The sequence below is a fragment of the Magnolia sinica genome, chromosome 7, assembly GCF_029962835.1.
Source record: "Magnolia sinica isolate HGM2019 chromosome 7, MsV1, whole genome shotgun sequence".
Classification (NCBI taxonomy): domain Eukaryota; kingdom Viridiplantae; phylum Streptophyta; class Magnoliopsida; order Magnoliales; family Magnoliaceae; genus Magnolia; species Magnolia sinica.
The window spans coordinates 11,716,746-11,737,358 of NC_080579.1; the positions used below are offsets into that span (position 1 = coordinate 11,716,746).

Genomic DNA, 20,613 nt, shown 5'->3' on the forward strand with positions numbered 1-20,613 from the left:
GGACCTGATCAATTTGAGGGCCATAAATGGATGATTAGGACAGACAAATCAGCATCTCTTTCGGGCTATATGCACTATCAATGATGGGGCCAAATTATTTGCATGGTCTAGATTAACACATGGCCGCAGAGAGATTCGTTAGAAGGAAAATTCAAGGCAGTAAGCCTGAGTGAGAAACTGATTACACTGAATTTACAAACTCTGATGATGGTATGGAAAAATCAGTCAGAGAAAACAAATAGAAGGCCTGGTAATCAGAGCATGAATGATGGCTGAGATCTCTTGTGGAAATTAGCTGTAGAGGATCCTTCTTGGCTGGTTGGATCCAAGTGGGATGGCAAGAACGGGAGAAAAAAAGGACAAAAAAGAGAAGAAAAAAAGATGAACAGGTTAGGCATCCCCCAGCAGTGAAATTTTTCAGTCTGATTTGGTTATCTTGTTGTTAGCTTTCTCTTCTTTTTCCTGTTTCTGCTGCTTTTGGGGTTGAACAAACAGCCTGAATGTCCAAATACCTAACAGCATTGCCTCAAGCGGGGCGAGCCAGTACACGAACAGGTGTTCCTTAGTTATGTGGTCTCCTCGGGAATAAGCCCAGCCCATTGCCTGCATTAGTTATAATATGAGGATATTCAGTAAGAGAAGAAGATTGTAACTAGGTTTGTGGCGGATGGCATGAATATGAGAGAGATCATGAAGAAGCACATTTTAAATTCTTACGGCATATATCAGGACCAAAGGTTTCGGGTTGCATCTGCATATATTGAGATCTCATTGAGATTCCATACCGATTCCACAAAGACTTGTTTAGGCAGCTTGCCAACTTGGTCAACTTGACACGACTTGGGAAGATTCGAACCAACTAAGAATGGCCTTTTATTTAAAAGAAACAAAAGTTGGGCGATGAGATTTGAACACCCACTTCATGAGCAAGGGGTGCAATCATCATTACCACCTTTGGGTCTTTGGGTTGACCCAACCCAGTTGAACATTGAGTCCAGTCAAGTTATTGGGTTTTTGAGCTCTGTTGAATCCTAAGCCTCACTGATTGTATAGTTTGCCAAGGTGCAAGATTATATGCATGTGGGGTTCATGGTATGGTGGTCAAGACACAAGATGAGTATCAACCCTTTGGAGGAGGATAGAAAGATATGGAGGAGGTGGCTTTTTGTCTAAATCCCTCTTTCTCGAAGGTGTGGGAAATATGCCGATTCCTCCAAGGGTTCAAGCATTTGCATGGACGGCCGTGGCAAACAAGATCCTGGCGGTTGATAATCTTAAGAAAAGAAATATGGGGATCCCAAACATGTGCATCATGTATCGGAAGGAAGAATAATCTGTGGACAATCTGTTTCTGTATCATGGGAGAACTAGGCCCATACGAGACATTTTTTTTTTTTTTTTCTGAATTTCCAGGTTCGTTGGGTGATCAATAGATTGATTTCTGAGGTGAGAAAGATGGGCCATTCTCAGTGAGGAGCAGACTAATATGGAATCTGTTGCCTTTTGCCTCTTCTGGGGCTTATGAAAGAGAGAGACCTTAAAATTTTTAAGGAAAATCTGTCCCTTTTTTTCATCCAAAAGCTCTCGTCTCTTTGCCTTCGAAGGAGATCTCCTTGGTCTGATGTGCCCTGCCATGGATGGTAATCCCTTAAAAGTCTACCAGATTGGAGGACTTGAACCCTCAACTGGTGGCCTACCAATAAATGGTTAAGACGAAAATAAAACAATGATCCACATCCCACCAAAACTAGCCCAAAGGTTGAAAGGTTAGGACCTACTGGCCGAGGAGATTTTTAGGCATTCCCTACCCATGGTGGATAGACCCCATCAGAACAATAGTCTAGATCACGAAACCACAGGCCCCACATATACCTAAACTTATGCATCATGAATATGCTGAAACTAATCTTGGTCAAAGATGGAAATATCATTTTCCTAGTGCTACCCAAGCCCAAAGATTGATGGCTGAGCCGATTGTACAGGAATTTCCCAAAGATAAGGTCATTAAAGGAAAAAGGCAGTAGTTTCGCAAAGATAAGAAGTGGAATGAATCATACTCATCAGAGGATATGCGAAGTATACTAGGATTTCCAGCCATCTAATCTTGGACCATTTTTCAGTTGAATGTGGTATTTATTACCGTCTATTTGTGTGCAACAAGTTGAAAGGTCAGAACTGTTCCTTGTCAAGGATCTTATGGACATGGTATGCTCGCAGCGGGTATCATCAGACCAACAGTATGGACCGCCAATTGTTATGCATGTCCTTGGGTGGAGAATCCTATAATTCTTCCTAAAAGCTACAACTGGTAATTTGCATGCGACAAAAGGGAAGTAAAAGGAAGTACTCACAGAAGCAGGGTTCATGCATCCGCCTGTCAGATCGGAACCCAATATATGGAGAGCCAGCTTGGAGATACTTGAAATCCATGTTTTGATGAAGAAACTGTTAGCATTGCTCTTATAAGCTCCAAGAGAAATGACCACGATCATGAATGTGAGTAATCCTTCAGTTAATGCTCCCTGATGAATATCAACATTTAGACGAGGCCCATGGCCCACTTCAGGAAAGGTTTGGATGATCAGCTGAACCCCAATTATAGATCCAATTACCTGAAAAGAAAGAAAGAAAGAAAAAGAAAGTGATGGAAGTGGGAAAGAAGGAAACAGATTCAGTATAGTAGTGAGGAAGCTTGAAGCTAGGAATGTAAGAGAGAGATTTCAAATACCACTGAAGAAACTCAACTACTACTTTTTTTTAATGAATAATGCAGCTTTATTAAAAAGAAAAGAAAAGAAAAAAGACAACAAGAGGTGAACAATCAGCGGAAAGTTACATAAGGGGAGTGAGTCTCCGACAAAAAGCAGTTTGTGAGATAAGAGCAGTGACCTTAGGGGCATTAGTTCTTTGCAATGGATAAAACAAAATGTTTGATCTCGAGGCTGAGTCCCTAATTGCATCTTCCGAACCAAGGCATCATGATTGCAGATTATGGCGAATAAGTCAACTAGTATTTGACAATAACTGGATTCAACCAACCATAGAATGACCCACCTTGATTACGAAATGCAGGGTCGACATGTTAAATCCCTCAAGTATCAAAGTGAAATTTCAAAAGAAATGAAATCCACAAGACAGTTTTAAAAGGAAATTTCAAATTAGCAACTCCTTAGCCCCACCTAAATGACTGTCTTTAATACAAATTAGCTCCATCATTCACAAGATAATCGAGTAAATAGAGCTTTGCTAATGCATGCGTGTGCAATAAATCTCATGTACATGCCACACGTGATAGCATGCCACAATATGTCGGAGATCCAATCCATCAATCAGAAGTCAAAATGGCACCAGTATATTGATGCCCTAGCCCAAGAATCAGCTTGATTCACAGGTCAGGTGGGCCACAGTTAGCAAAACAAATGAATGGCTCTGAAAATCTTGGCTGAAGTTTTCTAACCCATCCATTTGTTTCCAATATTGGGGCCCACATGCTAAGTGGACCAGATTTATTTTTGAGAAGACATGTAGAAGGTCGGACCAATCTGATGGATGGATTGGATCTTGCACCTATGTGCCATGCTGGCACATTTATGTCGTGAACATGAGCTTTATTGCACACGTATGTGCGCTTAGCAAAGCTCCAGTAAATAAAGTGTCAAAGAAAACAATTTAAGTAAAAAGACCAGCTATCTGATTATCAGGGAGGCTTTTGCAGCATGGTCCATCCATGAGGGAGCTGGTCTGGATCACCAAACTATGGGCCCCGCATGTACAAACTGCAAACCAAGAATACTATGCATATCGTTGGGTTGAGGATCATAAAATTACTCATCAACACAACCCAAATCAAACATAAACCAGCCAAACCCACCTTGACTGTTAACCAACAAACTCCGATTCACATATGCCAATCAACAAACAAACAGAACCACAGTCAAATTGACTAATCCAATATATATATATATATATATATATATATATATATATATATATATATATATATATATATATATATATATATATATATATATATATATAACTGAATTCATGTATCGATTATCGATAAAAAAAACCGAGGCCCAATTCAAATATCAATCAACACAATGAAACCAATTCAAATCACAATCCACAAAAGCAGCCCGATTTATGTGTAACTTGAAAAGTAAAACACCATTCAAGTATCAATCAACTAAAACCAATCCACTTAGGGAAGCATGCCCGACACATATGTCGATTGACAAAAACAAACACAATTCATATATGAATTAACCAAAAAAAAAAAACAACTCAAATATCATTCAGGGAAACGGATCCAAATATATCAGGCTGTGTTTGGGTGTCCCCACTAAATGTGTTCTCCAAATAATATTATCACAATCATCATTACCATCTTTGCCTTTTCCTAGCTATTTGGGGTCGACTTTACAAATCCTCTATCACCAATCATTTGTATAAAAAGCCCTATCCCCTCATTAAGTAAACAAGCCTCCACGTCCCTTCTCACTACCACCCTTTTTGGTCTTTTTCTCTTCCTCTTTTCAGGCCTACAATCCTGATCAAGTTCCTTTGTTACTGGATTCATCTTCAGTTTTGTATCACATTGTGGAACCATCTCACTATACTCTCCATTACTTTATTTGAGGTCTCAAGTCCACATGGTTGGACCGAAAGTTACGGTCCACCTAGATGATAATTTCCAATCTATCATGTACATGCAAAATCCAACCATTTCAATAGGTTGGTCCCACCATGAGGATCACCTAGTGCAAAAGCAGCCCCATCTACTTATCAGGTGGGTCACACTATAGAAAACAAACTATAGTCATTGATAAATGGCACAATACAAGTGTGATCCACTCAATAAGTGGATGTGGCTAAATTTTGCACATCCTCATGATGGGGCCAACTTACTGGACATGTTAGATGTTGTACGCACATGAAGCATTGGAAGTTATCTGCTGGGTGGACCATAACTTGTGGTTCAACTGGTTTGACTTGAGATGACTTCATTTTATCTACTAATGTGGCTCCACTTAGGCTGCTTTGAACAACCTCATTTTTAATTCTATCCTTCCTGGTCTTCCCGCACATTCATCTCAACATCCAATTTCTGCAACACTCATGCTTTTGGCCATGCTGCCTTTTAACTGCCCAACATTCCACCCATATCGGCATAGCCAGGCTCATATATATTATAAAAATTTCCCCTTGAGTATCATTTCTACGCGACAAGCATGCATCATTCCGTAGGCACATATACAGTTCATCCAAGATCTAATTCTATTGGAAACATCCATTGATGATCTCTCCATCCATTTAATTATAGACCCTAAATAAAAGGTCATGTAGACGACTCCTATTAGTTGGGATAAGGCTTTTATGATTATGATGATGAAGAGTAACAAAACGAATTGCTTTGAGAAATCTCATTAGCATTGATTTTAGCTAAAACCACGCCTCTATCGAACAATTTCTATTTCCAACTACAGTTGCATTCCAAATTTTGTCTGGGAGAAATCCGCATAATATAGTTGCCCAATCAATTATGATGGGTTCGCACAAGCTGCATTTTCAAAAACTACATTAGAAATCCATTCTAAAAATGTGGCATTTGGGTAGTCTCCTAAAAACTTAATGTGGGATGGAAGTGGAATGGATTAATACAATTTCTGCCTTAAATTTTGATTTGGGCAGAAAAAGCATGAGTTCCACTTCCACCCTAAATCTTGAGGACACCCAAATGACCCTTGATCATACGGGGGGAAAAAAAACTAATAATAAACAAAACAAACCCTATTCAAATATTAATCAAATAGACAAATCCAATTCATAAATCGATAAAGAAAAAACAAATGTCATTCAAAAAAAAAAAGTTCCATTGACATCAATTAAAAATAAATAAATAAATAAATAAATACAAAAGACAAAAAACCAAAAACTGAAGGCCTAATTCAGATATCAATCAACCAATCCAAATCCAAGTCTCAACAAAACAAAAACCCGAATTTTCAATAAAGAAAAAACCCAATTCAGACAAACCCAGTTGAAAATAACAATCAACTAAGCAAACCAATTCAAATATCACCCGGCAAAACAAACCACAATTCAAATCTGAATCAAACAAAACAGACCCTATTCAAATCTCAATCAAACAAAACAAACCCAATTCGAATCACAAAAAAACAAAGCAATCCCAATTCAAATCTCAATCAACCAAAGCACACCCAATTCAAATCTCAGCCAACCAAAGCAACGCAATTCAAATCACAATCAACCAAAACAAACCCAATTCAAATCACAATCGACCAAAACAAACCCAACTCAAATCTCAACCAACCAAAGCGAATCCAAACCTCAAAAAGGAAAAAGGAAAGAATAAATAAATCAATTCCAATCCAAACAAGCTCACCTGAGCAGGAATCCTACCAGCCATAGTAAAGAGAAACCCACTGAAACTCCCAAAAATGGCACCTGGCAATACTGTCAGAGGGTTGTAGGACCCACCATTGCTTATCTTCCCCAGCCACGCAAAAAAGAACATACACAGGACAGAAAGGACTCCCTTCAAGATCTCCACCTTTGTTTGGGTTTCTAGACCCAATATCTGACGCGCACAGACCTTGATGAGAGCTCCTGACCACACCCACATGAATGAGATGATGAGATCCGATACGATGAGTAGGAATCCGGCCATTGGCTGAAATGGGAATTGGGTGGTTTGCTTTCTGTCTTGTTTGTGATTTGGGGGTCTAGAAAAGCAGGATTTGTGGGGGTACGTATCATTTTTTGGGTTGTTTTGGGAAAGTTCTTCTCCTGGTTTTGAGCTCTTTTTTTCTTGTTCTTTTTTAGTAATTTCTGAGAGAATTCAGCTGACCGAGGGTATTTTAGTAATTTGAAGGGAGTCATGTTAAGGCCCACCTTATTGATTGATACACCCACATTTCCTACTTTTGGTACTAAGGGGTACAGAGTTCGTATTTTGCCCAAACTGAGAAACTATACGCTCCTGATGCACACGTTAGTGTAGATGGGGTCCATATACAGGCGATCCAAACTGTTGATCTGATGGTTACCGGTGTGGATTGGAGATGCACCGAAAATCTCCCAAGTTGGAAGATTATGATCCTTTGATCAGTGGCCCACAAGTAGACCGTTAAGAAAAAACAGCAACAGTCTTGAAAAAGGGCACATGTTGGAAGGATTGGATCTTCTAATCTAGGATATTTTAAGAGTGTGGGCCAGCCATGGTGGGGCCTGTAATTGTTGCTGAATCATACAGCTATTAGAACACACACACACACACACACAAACCAAAAAAAAAAATAGGATTTTAGTCCCCGTAAATATCCATAGAACATTGAAACCACCCCCCAATTTCAAAAAATGTTATTTACCTAAACACGGACCAACAAAGTCTCGGTGTAACCTGCACACAATCCAATAGGAGGCTCTAACCCTCCTGTGTGTGCGCTGGGCTCTTGATTCCGTGCAAAGTGGTTCACAAAAAAATTTTGCTCGAAAATTATTAGTACATTAATTTGCATACCTTATTTGTCAATTTCATGAGTTTATGTATCGCATAGCCGGTTAAGTCATTAGCAGCTGAATACTGAATACTGAACATATAAGATGACACGAAGTATCAATGAGTAGAGGACATTTATACGAGGTACCTTTTATCAAGTAATGTGAGGAACAAATGCACCATCAATTGCTATAATAAAGATAATAAAATTTAAGTAGTTGAACAATATTATTTGAATAAGGTTGGGATAACTCGTATAAAAGATCATAATATTACCTTAAAATTGGAAGGGTTGAGAGAGAAAGATAGGAAAAAAAAAAATCACTTAAAAATAGGTTTAAAGCATATTACGGTGTCACTTTCTTTAGAATGATATCCGCACTCTACTGATGATTAAACTAGTTTACAAAAGGGTTACAACAAATCTGTCTCCACGATATAATAAGCCCCATATTCAAAATTGGAGAAATATGGGGTTCAACTTACAAAACTGAAAAACCACACCCGAACATACTTTTATAGTGTCCACCCTGACTTATATATTGTTACAGCTTACCCTTAAAAACTGTTCGTAGTTTCTTACTTGAAAGAATGATTTGCAATTTAGCACATTAAAAATTGCAACTTTTCAAAAAATACCCAAAAAAAAAAAAAAATGGAAGAGGAGATAGATTGTTAGAATTGTTATTTTCAGATTAACCTAAAGATGAATTTATATAGAGTCATAATAGTTGCTTTAAGATCATTTTCATAATTTAAAAAAAAAAAAAACATTTCTTCCAAAGTGTCTTTTTAACAATGGCATCCTGCACCTTTAGAGATATTATTTCACCACCATTTTGAGTTCAAATGATGCTCCATTTATCAAGAGGCACCATCATTCACGAATAAATGATCATCAACAATCAACAAAACACAACCATTTTCCTACAATTTTTTTATAAGTTTGGAAAAAAAAAAAAAAACCAACATCAAGACCTTTAAATCTCCAGGACTCCATGTAAAAAGAGCAATACACGTGGAGACGGTGTGATTTCAAGAAAGAATAAATGAAGAGGAGAAATAGTAAGAAAGGAATTGCTAGTTGTAAAGTTGTGTGGGATCATCTATAAAGGTATTAATTATACCTCCAACTAGTTCTCTAAACTATTTAATGCAAATATATGCTTAGAGAGAAGTTATATTAATTTGCAAAAAAAAGTAGTGGTAGCTTAGGTGAGCCTCACTGTGGTGTTAATGTGAAATCTACTCCAACCATCAGGTGTGTCACCCCATGTTAGACATAGCGCCTGAAAATCAATACCATCCCTAGTTTAGGTGGATCACACAATTGAAACGATATACAAGGAAAAGCTCAACCTCCAAATTGTTTCCCTCGGTGTGGTCCACTTAAATCACATATGGACATATTTTTTTCTCCCCAAGAATAGTTTTTAATGTGTCATCTAATGGTTAAGTGGGGATTTCACATGCTTATCACAGTGGGCCTTATAAAAACTAAGGGTGGATGTCTCTCTCTTGATTAGCCAGATTTTTTTTTTCCTCCAAGTCTAAATTGAGATTCCGTGTAGTGGTTGGAGTGGATCTCACATACAAATCAAGATGTGCTCATCAAAAATCGAGGTTGGGCGTCTACCAAGTTGGCACTGGCCCCACCACGAGGATTGCCTGGTGCAGCATTAATAGTATATACACATCAAGTGGTCCACAATATACGCTGAGATATTGATAAAAAGCGAAACATAAGTCTGGTCCACTCAATAAACAACTGTTGTAGAGTTTTTCAAAGGTGATGTTCATGATAACCAACATATTAAACAGATTGATGTCATATACACATGAAAGGTTGGAAGCGTGGTCTTGATAACTTCTCATTAAAAAATAATAACATAATGGATGTCATATACACATGAAAGATTGAAGTGTGTCCTTGATACCTTCTCACTAAAAAATAATAATTTACAGCATGCTTGCCCATGAGGTCGAGTTCTGTGGGCCCCACTGTAACCTATGTTAGACATCCACCCTATCAATCAGATGCATCCTTCCATGGTGGGTGACGGGCCTAAAAATAAGGCCAATCAATGACTTGGGTGGGCAACACCACAAACAATAGTTGAGAGTAGATGCTCACCCATTTAAACCTTCATGATTCTTTATAGGGTCTACTGAGATGTGGTTCAGACATCTAGCCCCATCCATTGTGCATGTCCCACTTGGATGAGGGGTCACACTAAGTTTCTGCCTGATCAAAAAGTTAGGTGGGCCCCACCAAGTGGTTTTAGATGTTCTGACTTGCAGACCCACCCGACCCATTGCTGCTGCAAATCAAAAGTCATGGACTGAGCAGATTAAAATGCATTTATATTGACAATTTTACAAGAAAAAAAAAAAGGAAAAGAAAAGAAAAAGAAAGGAGCTTGTTTGGATGCCCAATCAAACTGAATTGCATTATCTCAGTCACTACACTAGAAATGACCAAAGTGGGACAGCACCATTCTAATTCACAGACTAACACCTAATTGCATTACAAGTTAGACCTGAAAAGATAGTAGTAATTCTAATCTGTGAAGGCCTAGTCACTTCAACTTTAATGAAGTAAATTAGTGCAATTTGGTTGAATTGAGTATCCAAACGCAGCTTAGAATATATAGATTGTTCTCAAATGAAGAAAATACCATTTTAACATTAACAAAATTACATCATTGAATGCCTCATTTTAATATTAAGTGTCCTACAAATAGGCTAATGACGGCGGCACGCTTCGTCAAAGGGATGCGATGGCTGTTGTACAAAATCAATACACAACCTGCGGCTCAAATTCTGCGAAATCAACGGACCCAGACTCGATGGGTGGCATGAGATAGGCAGCCAAGAGCTCGGAGGCCAAGGCGGCAATGAGCGGGGCCCGCTTCATGTTCTTCACCAGAGGAATGTCCTCAGTGTCACCCACAGCAAGCAGCTTCTCGTTGATCTCCACCATCCTATCCAGCTTCCTCTTGAACTCGGGATTCTCCACGTCCAAAACAGCCGGGAAGATCCTTGCCGTTGTGCGGTTGGTCTGCAAACATAATCCAACAAAACAGTTTCTGTGATATCTACTTTGCTTGCTTAGTAATTTATGTGAGCATTCATAGGATCCTTATGAATCCTAACAGTATAAGATAATTATCCAAAATGGGGACATAAAAACACCCTACAAAATCCTCATGAAATTGGAAAACTGTGAAATCCAATAATTCCATTGTTTGAAGTGGAAAACCCCCTACAAAATCCCCATGAAATTGGAAAACTTTGAAATCCAAGAATTCTATTGTTTGAAGTGTTGTTTTATATGAAAATGTTAAAAGATCAACGGTTAAACAGCAAGAGCAATGTCTAATAAACATGAAAATCAACATTTAACATGTTTCATGAACGAAAGAAATCAATCTCTTCATTTTTTTTAAAAGGAAAAGCTGAGAACTGAAACTCGATTTTGATGGCTATATATAGAGAGAGAAGGTACTATGAGGTCAACCTCATGGAAAGCTTCCCATGAGGTCGAGCTATGTGGGCCCCACTGTGATGTGTGATGGACATCCACCCCATCAATTAGATGCACCCTTCCATGTTGGGTGGCCAATCCATGACTAAGGTGGCCCACACCACAGACAACAGTTGAGAGTGGATATTTACCCCTTGAAAACTTCATGATTGTTTATAAGGGCCCACTGTGATGTGGTTTAGAAATCCAGCCCATCCATCGTGCGTGTCCCATTAGATGAGGGCTCACACCAAGTTTCAGATCCGAAACTCAGGTGGGCCCCAACAAGTTCTTTTAGATGTTTTAGACATGATTTCACACTATTTCAGATGGTATGGCCCACTTGAGTTCCAGATACAGCTGATTTTTGGGATATCCCATAACCTAGAGGGACCAAATACATGGTGTGGATGTCCAATACACATCACAGCGGGCCCCACACAGCTCTACCTCATGGGAAGCTCCCATGAAGTCGACCTCATAGTACCATTTCAAAATAGCAAACACTATTTATCTCCGTCCCCAAAAGGCCATGTTTTCTTGGATGGGCATAATCATTCATATGGGGAGGAGAGTTTAATAAAACGCCTACCACCCATTTCAAATAATTCCTACCATCAAATCTAAAGTCCGAAGCAAAAGGGAAAGAAGGAAATGAAGAATATTCGAATTACGAAATGTAAATCCTAAGTAATCATTTTTTGGTATTTCATATTCAGGTTGTGATTGCCAATGACTAGAACCGTTCTTGTTAAGGTACTAATGCTAAACAAGCGTTCCGAAAACACATGCTTTGCTACTTTTACCTCAATAATCACATGCATGTCGAATTCCTTGGTGTCAAGACCGATGCCTTCGTAGAAAGCAGTACGCTGGCAATCGTTGAGGTACATTGTCACGTAAACCTACAAGAGAATGAGGCGTGAGCAATATAAAAGGAAAACCAATAGCCTATAGAACGGCTCTAGGTTAACCTACCCACTTCCTCCCCATTTTTGAAACCAACATTCTAAAGGCATAAGAGAGTGGTTGTACCGTACGACAAGTTGTAGGGGACTGATCCTCTTGTAAAAAAATACACAACCATAAGAGATTTTTAGTAATTCAGTGAACTCGGGTTGATCGGTTAGACGGATTTTCCGATTTGGGTTTGTTGCTTTCGAGCCTCTTATTTCTTGGGTCTTTTTCTAACTTGAGCATCAGTATCAGTGGGAAGATTTAAGATTCAATGGGTGTAAAGGTAACTTGGGCGGGTTAAGGGCCAACCTGCACCCAACCATCCTCAAGACATCCCAACCGAACCTGAATTCCTCCTACTCAACCCTAAACAGACCCCACCCTGACTCAACCTGACCCAAATACATATGATTATTGCCAGGTTGGGTTGGGTCGGGTTTAACGGACAACCCACGTCCGACATGACCTCACGAGGACCCAACCCGACTTCGAACCAGAGGTGCCTGACCCAAACCAAACTTGAATTCGTCTATACTCAATCCTAAACCAACCCGACCGACCCGACTCAGCCTGAGCCAAATACATTGAGTAAATTGCCAATCTGACCTAACCCGACCTGAATTTGCTCAACCCGATCGAAACTCTATTTCGGGTTGGAGTTTTACAAACCTAAGGCGACCAAGGGCCCTGACAATCTGACCCAACCCATCCTAAACTCGGGTTTGGGTTGACTCGAAACCAAGTTGTAGCCCTGTTGAGAGGGGCACCTCCTATGCGCCAGATAGAATTTTGCATTTCTAAATGCTAAAATAATCCACGGGTGGGCCATGCACTCATGGTCAGGGCTTTTGCCACACCCCACCTATCTTCTTAAAAAATGACCATCTAATTCGGCTCTAGTGAAACAGATTAGAATCGAATTTCAGCTTTACGTGCAAAAGAACTACATAACTAAAAATGAAAATTACCGACAAACAGAAGAATCGTGCCCACAGCTTCGCCTTCCAGTCGTTGAGGAATTGAGGCTGTGCCTTCATCAATGCAGAGAAGAAATCTCCATGCCTGTTCTCGTCCTGGCACCAGTTCTCGAAGTACTTGAAGATCGGATACACTTGGAATTCCGGATTTGCCTTCAAATGCCTGTAAATAGTTATGTATCTCCAATACCCGATTTTCTCAGACAAGTACGTGGCGTAGAAAATGAACTTCGGTTTGAAGAATGTGTATTTTCTAGCCTTTGTCAGGAATCCCAAATCCAATGCCAGATTGAAATCTGACAGACCCTTGTTCAAAAATCTAAAAAAGAAAAGAAAAGAAAAGAAATTATATATTAGATGGAAAATTAGATTCAATCAAACTAAAATTAAGTTATTAGAAACTTAAAAAACAATAATCAATTAATAAAAATAGAAAAATTACACCAATTTTCTGTTATAAATTTTCCTTGCCTCAACAACATGCATTGTGAGGTATGAATAAATTTATTGAATATATGGATAGTCCAATATATCGATCTGGACCATTAATTTGGTTTGGTGCACTCTTCATTTGACCACATGCCATAATCCCATCAACGGGACGATCCTAACCACTCATCATCAGTTGTTTTTTACCATTATACAGAAGTACAGAAAACAAAGGAGGGAATGATAGAGATCTAATTTCATACCCAGCATGTCTGGCTTCATCCCTCGACATGAGCGAAAAGATTTCGGCGACCACTGGATTGGTTTTCTGTTACAACAAACATCTCAGAAATTAATAAAACAGAACATTCACGACATCAAAAAACATTTGTAATTTTATAAATAATGGTAATCAGTAATTTCCCCTGATTTTCAAAAATGGTATAACCGTATTCATATGTAATGGTGTGTTTGGTTGTACTATCATGAAATTTCATTATATTTGGCACCAGATTAGATTGATTTACCGTGAAATATCGTAAAATTTCAAAATATTTGGTACATCCAAACACACCCTAAATCTTTTCAAACGGTCACAATCCAAAAACCGAAGACAGCCCAATAGATAAATAAAGTATTTATATTATTCACTAAAATTCATCACCACATCCATTTCACTCAATAGGCTACCCAAGTGAGACTGCCGTGACCCTACATCATCATCATTCTATAATGGTGGTGAAGAACCCATTGGGCACACAGGATACATGAACGGTGATCCAGGCCGTCCAATTTGTGGCCGTCATTGTGGATAGAGCACAGCCCAAAAGTCGCACCGTTTAGACAATCCTAACCATTGGATTTCATCAACTGAATTTGGACTACTGACTACTTAATTTTTAACCGCCCATTTGATCATGGCGGATTGCGTGGTTAGGATCGCTCAGCCAGTGTGGCATTCGGGAAATGCTCCATTAGCAATGGGTGGGCCCCACAATTCGGCCGGAAAAGGGGGCAAAGAGAGGAATTTGCTAATTTTCTACCAACTTCAAACAAGAAGAAAAACCAGGAAAATTCAAATCCAACGGCCAAAAAAACCAAGACCCATCGCCGGATTCCGGTTTCCGGACTGAATTGCAACAAACCCAAATCGGGAAATCCGTCGAACCGAATCAAAACCGTACCTTCAGTCTCCTCCCAAGCTCTTTATACAGAAGGAAGCCGGAGAATTCAGCAGTGCAAGACCGTTCCAGGAACTCAACAAAGATCTGTCGCAACGGCCCTTGTAATTTATCCGCCGCCTCCTTGAATTCCTTGTTCCGGACGAAATGGGTCTGATTGTAATCGGTTTTGAATTCCTGCAGCAGTGCTTCGAACTCCGATTGGTTGAGATTCTTGTTGATTTCAGTGTTGAAGAGCGTCTCCATCTCATCGAAATCTGTGGTGTAGAATCTTGGAGTGAGGAGAGTCTCTTTGATGTTGGTTTTCGCTGCTTTCTTTGGCCTCTTGGTTTCAGCTGAAGGGGCTGCAGCTGACATTTTTACACAGAAATGGAGCTTTGGTGGGGTGGTTGTGCAAAATTTGGGGGTGGTTTTTGAAAATTTTGAGATGGGTTTTAGGAAGGAGAGTTCTGCTGCCATTTTTTCAGGAGGTTTTTTGTAAGAGTGTTCGAATTGAGGGGTTGAAATGAAAAGAGTGGGAAGATTGGAGGGAGAAAGGATAGGAGATGGGGTTTTTTATGGGTTGGGTTTGGGTTGAATGACTGGATATCATCCATGGAAATCTATGGGTTTGAATGAGATTCTGACACGTGGCAGGTCATGCTGCTGCTTGTTTGGATGGACATGGGGTTTTGTGATGGATCGGAATGTATACAGCACTCGTTTTACCCAGTGCTTAAGATTCTCCGGATCTGTAGGGCTCGCCACATTGTATTTGTAAATCCCCTCCGTAAATCAGGGGAGAAAAATTATTTTAACCGTATATACAAAATATCATCATGATATAGAAATTTAATGGACCACATCGATGGGACTGTAAAATGAGTCCTAAAATGTTTAAGTTTACGTGGTGTCGCCTGGATGAGTTTTGAATTGGGCTGATTTTTCGTATTTTGACTTTATCTTGATTATTACATCTGATTAACGGATCTGATGTAATATAAACACCAATGTGGTCCCACATAAAAACCTATGGTTGAAATTCCATGTCCATCATTTCCTGTGATATCACTACCTGAATTGTAGATCTGGCTGATATTTTTTTACATGGTCTCTAATAAAAAAATATAAGCTGGTGGACGGAGTGGATTTTACATTTACAACATGATGGGCCTCACACAGCTTGGATTTTCTTCGGCCATGAGTTAAACAGGTGTTGCAGAGGATTCTTGTCCGTTTGTGATGGGTGATGATGATACGGTAGAGCTGGCAGAAGCGGAATATGGTAGGGCCATCCATCTCTCCACAGTACATGTGGCAGGAGTATTCATCGATCACGTCCGTCCATTTAGCGGGCTTTATCATGGATGGCTTATATTTAAAAAATCACACCAACCAGATACTCTGTCTCTTGAGAAATGTTCAACAACTAACATTTTTCATCTCACACCGTCGCTTTGAAGGCCACCTTTCAGATGGATAAGGTTAAAGATTTTGTGAATTTAGCCTATTTATCTGAATCAGGGGAAACTAGATGGACGGACCCGATTGATTCATTTATCCTGCCACTTGTACTATTGAGAGTTGGCTTTATTATATTCAGGTTCTACCGGCTCATCTCCCGTCTATGGTTGGTTGTGATGGTGACACGTGTGCAGTGCCCTTTGCTTGATTGTTTTAAGAGATTTTTCTTTCTTATTTTGGTGTGGGTGATATCAGGCAATCTGCACACAAGTGGCATCCATGTAGGCCGATTTTGAAGGAAACGGATTGGCTACTCCCCCTGACACCAGCCCCGTGGCTGGTGGTTGGTGCTCTGTGGGCCCTACCATGATGTATGTGTTTCATCCATTCCGTTCATCCATTTTTAAAGATCATTTTAATTCTTTATGCCAAAAATTAGAGGTATATAAATCTCAGGTAGTCCACACCACACGAAAACAGTAGTGATTGGATATCCACCATTAAAATCCTCCTAAAGCCCACTGTACTGTTTATTTGATATCCAATCTGTTGATTAGTTCATACAGGCCCAGATGAAGGGAAAAAACAAAAATCAGCTTGATCCAAAGCTTTTATGGCCGCCAAAATGTTTTTAATGGTCGACACTTATTCAACACTGTTTCATGTAATGTGGTCCACTTGAGATTGGGATATACCTCGTTTTTGGTCTCATATTGTAAAATTTTCTGTAAACATAGATGGACAGCATGGATGAAACATATACACCATGGTGGCGCCCACAGAGCACCGACCACTAGCCATTGGCTGGTGTCAGGGGAGTAGCCAATCCGTTCCCGATTTTGAACCGTCAAAATTGTGGGCCCTGTTGTGGGTCTAGCGCGAAAATCAGTGGTTGGATTATATTCGCCGTTTGATTTCGTCCGTTGAGTAGCTTGGATGGCTAGGATAGTCGGATCAGCGGTGGTTTTGGGCCATGTCCGGTCCACACATCGTGGGTCCGGATTGGCATGCATGAATGCCACGTGTACTGTGGAAGATGGCCAGCAACTCGCTGATCAGCCAAAATTTCTAATCCCAACGGTCTATATCGTACATGGGACCCACCGTCGGTGATCGCCACCGTTCAAACAGTGTCCCCACTTGGGATCTCCCACAGTGCAAAGCTTCCACGAGCAAATGATCGAGTGGACCCTACGATGGCTGGGCCACAAACCGATGGTTAAAATTAAAAGCCCAGTAATTCATAATTAATAAGCAGAAATGTGTTACGGTGGATCCTAATAACGGACGGTGGACCTGATGCACGGTAGATGGCCCACCTACAATGATATGAGCGTGGCCCACTGACTACTAATCTCAAAACGTCCATCTTTCGGCATTCTTTGTTCAGTACCAGTTGCAAAGACCTTGTATGAACAACGAACTAACAGCTGATGCCTGTTGCCTGGAGACTGGTTGACTCTGTGGGGCCCACCATGATGTATGCGTTTTATCCATGCCGTCCATCAGTTTTTCGAGATCATGTCAGGGTATGAGCCAAAAAATGAATTTGATCCAAAGCTAAAGTGGACCACACCACAGGAAACGGTGGGGTTAATGACACCCACCGTTGAAACATTCCTAGAGGCCACCATGATGTTTATTTTCTATCCAACATGATCATAAGGTCATGCAGCCCACCATGATGTTTATTTTCCATCCAACATGATCATAAGGTCATGCAAACATGTACAAAGGGAAAACACAGATATCAGCCTGATCTAAAACTTTTGTGGCCCTGATAAGTTTTTAACCGTAGGCATTCAATCCCCTCCCATTTTCTATGGTGTGAGCCACTTGAGCTTCTCATCTGTCTTATCTTTTAGGTCATGCCCTAAAATAATCGTGAAAAATAAAAGAATGTCTGAAAAATATGTACAACACAGTGAGCTCTCCGTGGTATCTGCGTCCAAGGTCACTGGTAAATCATATTGATTAATCGAAGATTAGAAAATTAAAAATTAAAAGTAAAATACGTAATCTATAAATAAATTTCAAATCCACAAGTACCAAAGGTGCCTCTAAGCTACTGACATTCTTGACACGCACAACCAATCTAATTATCAGCTACAACACTAAAATTACATCAATAGAATGATATAAACTATTTAAATGTTGGATAAATAAATGGATGATTGAAAAATGTCGGTGAATCGCTTGTTTATGATCTTTGTATTTGTAACTCACCCAAGGCTCAATTTTTATTTTTTTTTCAAAATATATATTTTAAGGTCCAATGAATATACCCAAGAATTCCAATGCCCTCCAATACAAGCTTCTAAAAGAAAGATTTAGATTCCAATACATTTTAACCATACAAATAAGGATTCAGAATCACCTTAATTCCCGATTTGGATTCTAATGCATTCCAAATATAAGCTCCAGTACTAAACAAAACTCGACTCGCCAAGACTCATCAATGCTTATATATTCCAGAAGTGATAACGTGCTGGTTTCCTGCATGCTAGGAGTCATACCGGCGTTCTTCAAAGAGCCAAAAAACCCTTTGAGGATTAAAAAATAATTATTTATTTTGTTCGTTTCTATTTCTTTTTTCTTTTTTTTTTTGGATGGAAACTGAATGGCTTTACCATGCAGCAACATGTAGGTGATCAATTCTCAATTCTTAACATTTTATTAGTTTTAATATAAAATATTACCATAAAGAAGACTCGAAGAGAAAACTCAGAACAACTCGGGTACTTTCGAGTTGAGTTGAGTATGAGTTTTCTAAGTTTTTAAACTACAGGAATAGGCAACAAGTGCTCCGCAAACCATGCGAGCCCTAGATAGGACGGTCCACAATCAAGATCATCGGTTATATGCATTGATTTGATTGGGGGACTATTATTCCCGAGACTTTTCATGTAAATATGATTTTCCAAATAAAAATAAGGTTAAAAAACCTTGGCTTTAAGTTAGGAGTAAAATGGTCATTTTGCATGTTGGGTAAGGGGTATCCTTAAAGTTATGACCCTTGATAAAGTAAAGGGGCAAAACAACCAACCCCAATTAATATAGATAAGGCTTAGATGATGATGATGAGGTGAGGGGCATCTTTTAAGGCACAAGGTCTTTTCACCTAAGTCTCTAAGTTAAAACATGTTATAAAATGTTTATATGTGTGTGTGTGTGTGTGTGGGGTAATTTTCTTTTTGGAGCATAGAAGGGATTTTCTGCCCCTTTAACAGCAGGATGAAAAGAGATAGCAAGATGAAAAGAAGAGAGGAAGAAAGGGTTATTTCAAGATAAAATCTTTTTTTCATGTGTAGGCAAGGTGAATGAAAGAGTTAGATTGTTTTTTCAAAGGTTTTCTTAAATGCTTGAAGAAGAAAAATAGAGGTTTTCCCAAAGGTTCTCTTAGATGCTTGAAGAGAAGAGGTGTGATGGTTTTTCCAAATATTTTCTTGGTGCTAATAAGAACTGAGAGATGTTGCTCCTATCTCTCCCCATTAAAAAACTAATGTAGAATTGACAGGTAGTGATTAACCGCCTCTCGCACATATTGTAATATGTGACACCATCTCTGGTATACTTTCAATAGGTTGGGAGAAAGACCAAATATATATATATACATATATATATATATATATATATATATATATATATATATATATATATATATATATATATATTGGATATAGCATGCACACACATGCGCATGAGAGAGAGAGAGAGAGAGAGAGAGAGAGAGAGAGAGAGAAAGAGATGAAAATAAATAGGGGGATAGCTACAAATAGGGATCGGGTTTCACACATAGAAAGAAGGTGCGGGCTACACTCAGAGAGAGAGAGAGAGAGAAGAGAAGAGGATAGAAGAAGAGTCATCTTCTCTCTCCTTCCATTGACACGTGGAGTTTACCTAGTGGACAGCTCTTGTAATCACACACCCCTAGCACTATTATGGGGGTGTGGGAGGCTTTCCCTCACTTCTCATCTGGGATAGATTCGGAGATTAGACGTCCTAATCGGAAGTTCGGCATTGGGTGGCAATATCCGGTTTTGTGGCATCGATTACAGGTAACTTTGATCATGGTTGTATGTTGCTTTTATATTTAATTACATTTAGATTAAAATCTGAGTTTTGAAAAGTTTTTGCTTAAGTTGTCTTTCTAAGACCCTAATAGTGGACCATTGATTTTCCTCGTTGATCCAATGGTTAGGATCATCGAATCAAAGTGATTTATAGGAGGGATCTATAATCAAAGAAGACCTCTAGATAACTGAACATACTTCTTTAATATAATAGATACGAACCATCCATTTTCCTACACATTGATCAATGGTTATGATTATTTGATCAAAGTGAACTTTTGTGGCAGGTCAGTAAAACATAGGTTGGCCCCAAATGATGGAAGGTCCAGATCAATAAAGGAATTGTAGTGGTCTTGGTCGCAGCAGAAGAGCACAAAAATAGAGGAAAACAGTTTTAATTTCACAAAAAATTTCACAAAAATTGCATTTCCATAAAAGTTAACAAAAAATGCATCTCCAATTCCATGATTTTTCTAACATGTTCTTTTCCCAGTTCCCAAAG

At 39.3% G+C, this 20,613-nt stretch overlaps 2 protein-coding genes across 2 annotated transcripts; both read right to left on the reverse strand.

Moving 5' to 3' along the window:
• Nucleotides 1-108: 108 nt before the first annotated feature.
• LOC131251057 (probable aquaporin SIP2-1) lies at nucleotides 109-6,853 on the reverse strand. The gene is made up of 3 exons (XM_058251534.1): nucleotides 6,410-6,853; nucleotides 2,352-2,612; nucleotides 109-603 (listed from the first exon to the last, which is right to left on the reverse strand). The coding sequence occupies exons 1-3, from the start codon at nucleotides 6,692-6,694 to the stop codon at nucleotides 418-420; spliced, it is 732 nt and encodes a 243-aa protein (XP_058107517.1). The 5' UTR covers nucleotides 6,695-6,853; the 3' UTR covers nucleotides 109-417.
• A 3,294-nt stretch (nucleotides 6,854-10,147) lies between these two features.
• On the reverse strand, nucleotides 10,148-15,139 carry LOC131251058 (magnesium-protoporphyrin IX monomethyl ester [oxidative] cyclase, chloroplastic). The gene is made up of 5 exons (XM_058251536.1): nucleotides 14,599-15,139; nucleotides 13,678-13,742; nucleotides 12,977-13,304; nucleotides 11,858-11,956; nucleotides 10,148-10,586 (listed from the first exon to the last, which is right to left on the reverse strand). Exons 1-5 carry the CDS (start codon nucleotides 15,052-15,054, stop codon nucleotides 10,323-10,325), a joined length of 1,212 nt encoding a protein of 403 aa, XP_058107519.1. The 5' UTR covers nucleotides 15,055-15,139; the 3' UTR covers nucleotides 10,148-10,322.
• Nucleotides 15,140-20,613: the final 5,474 nt, after the last annotated feature.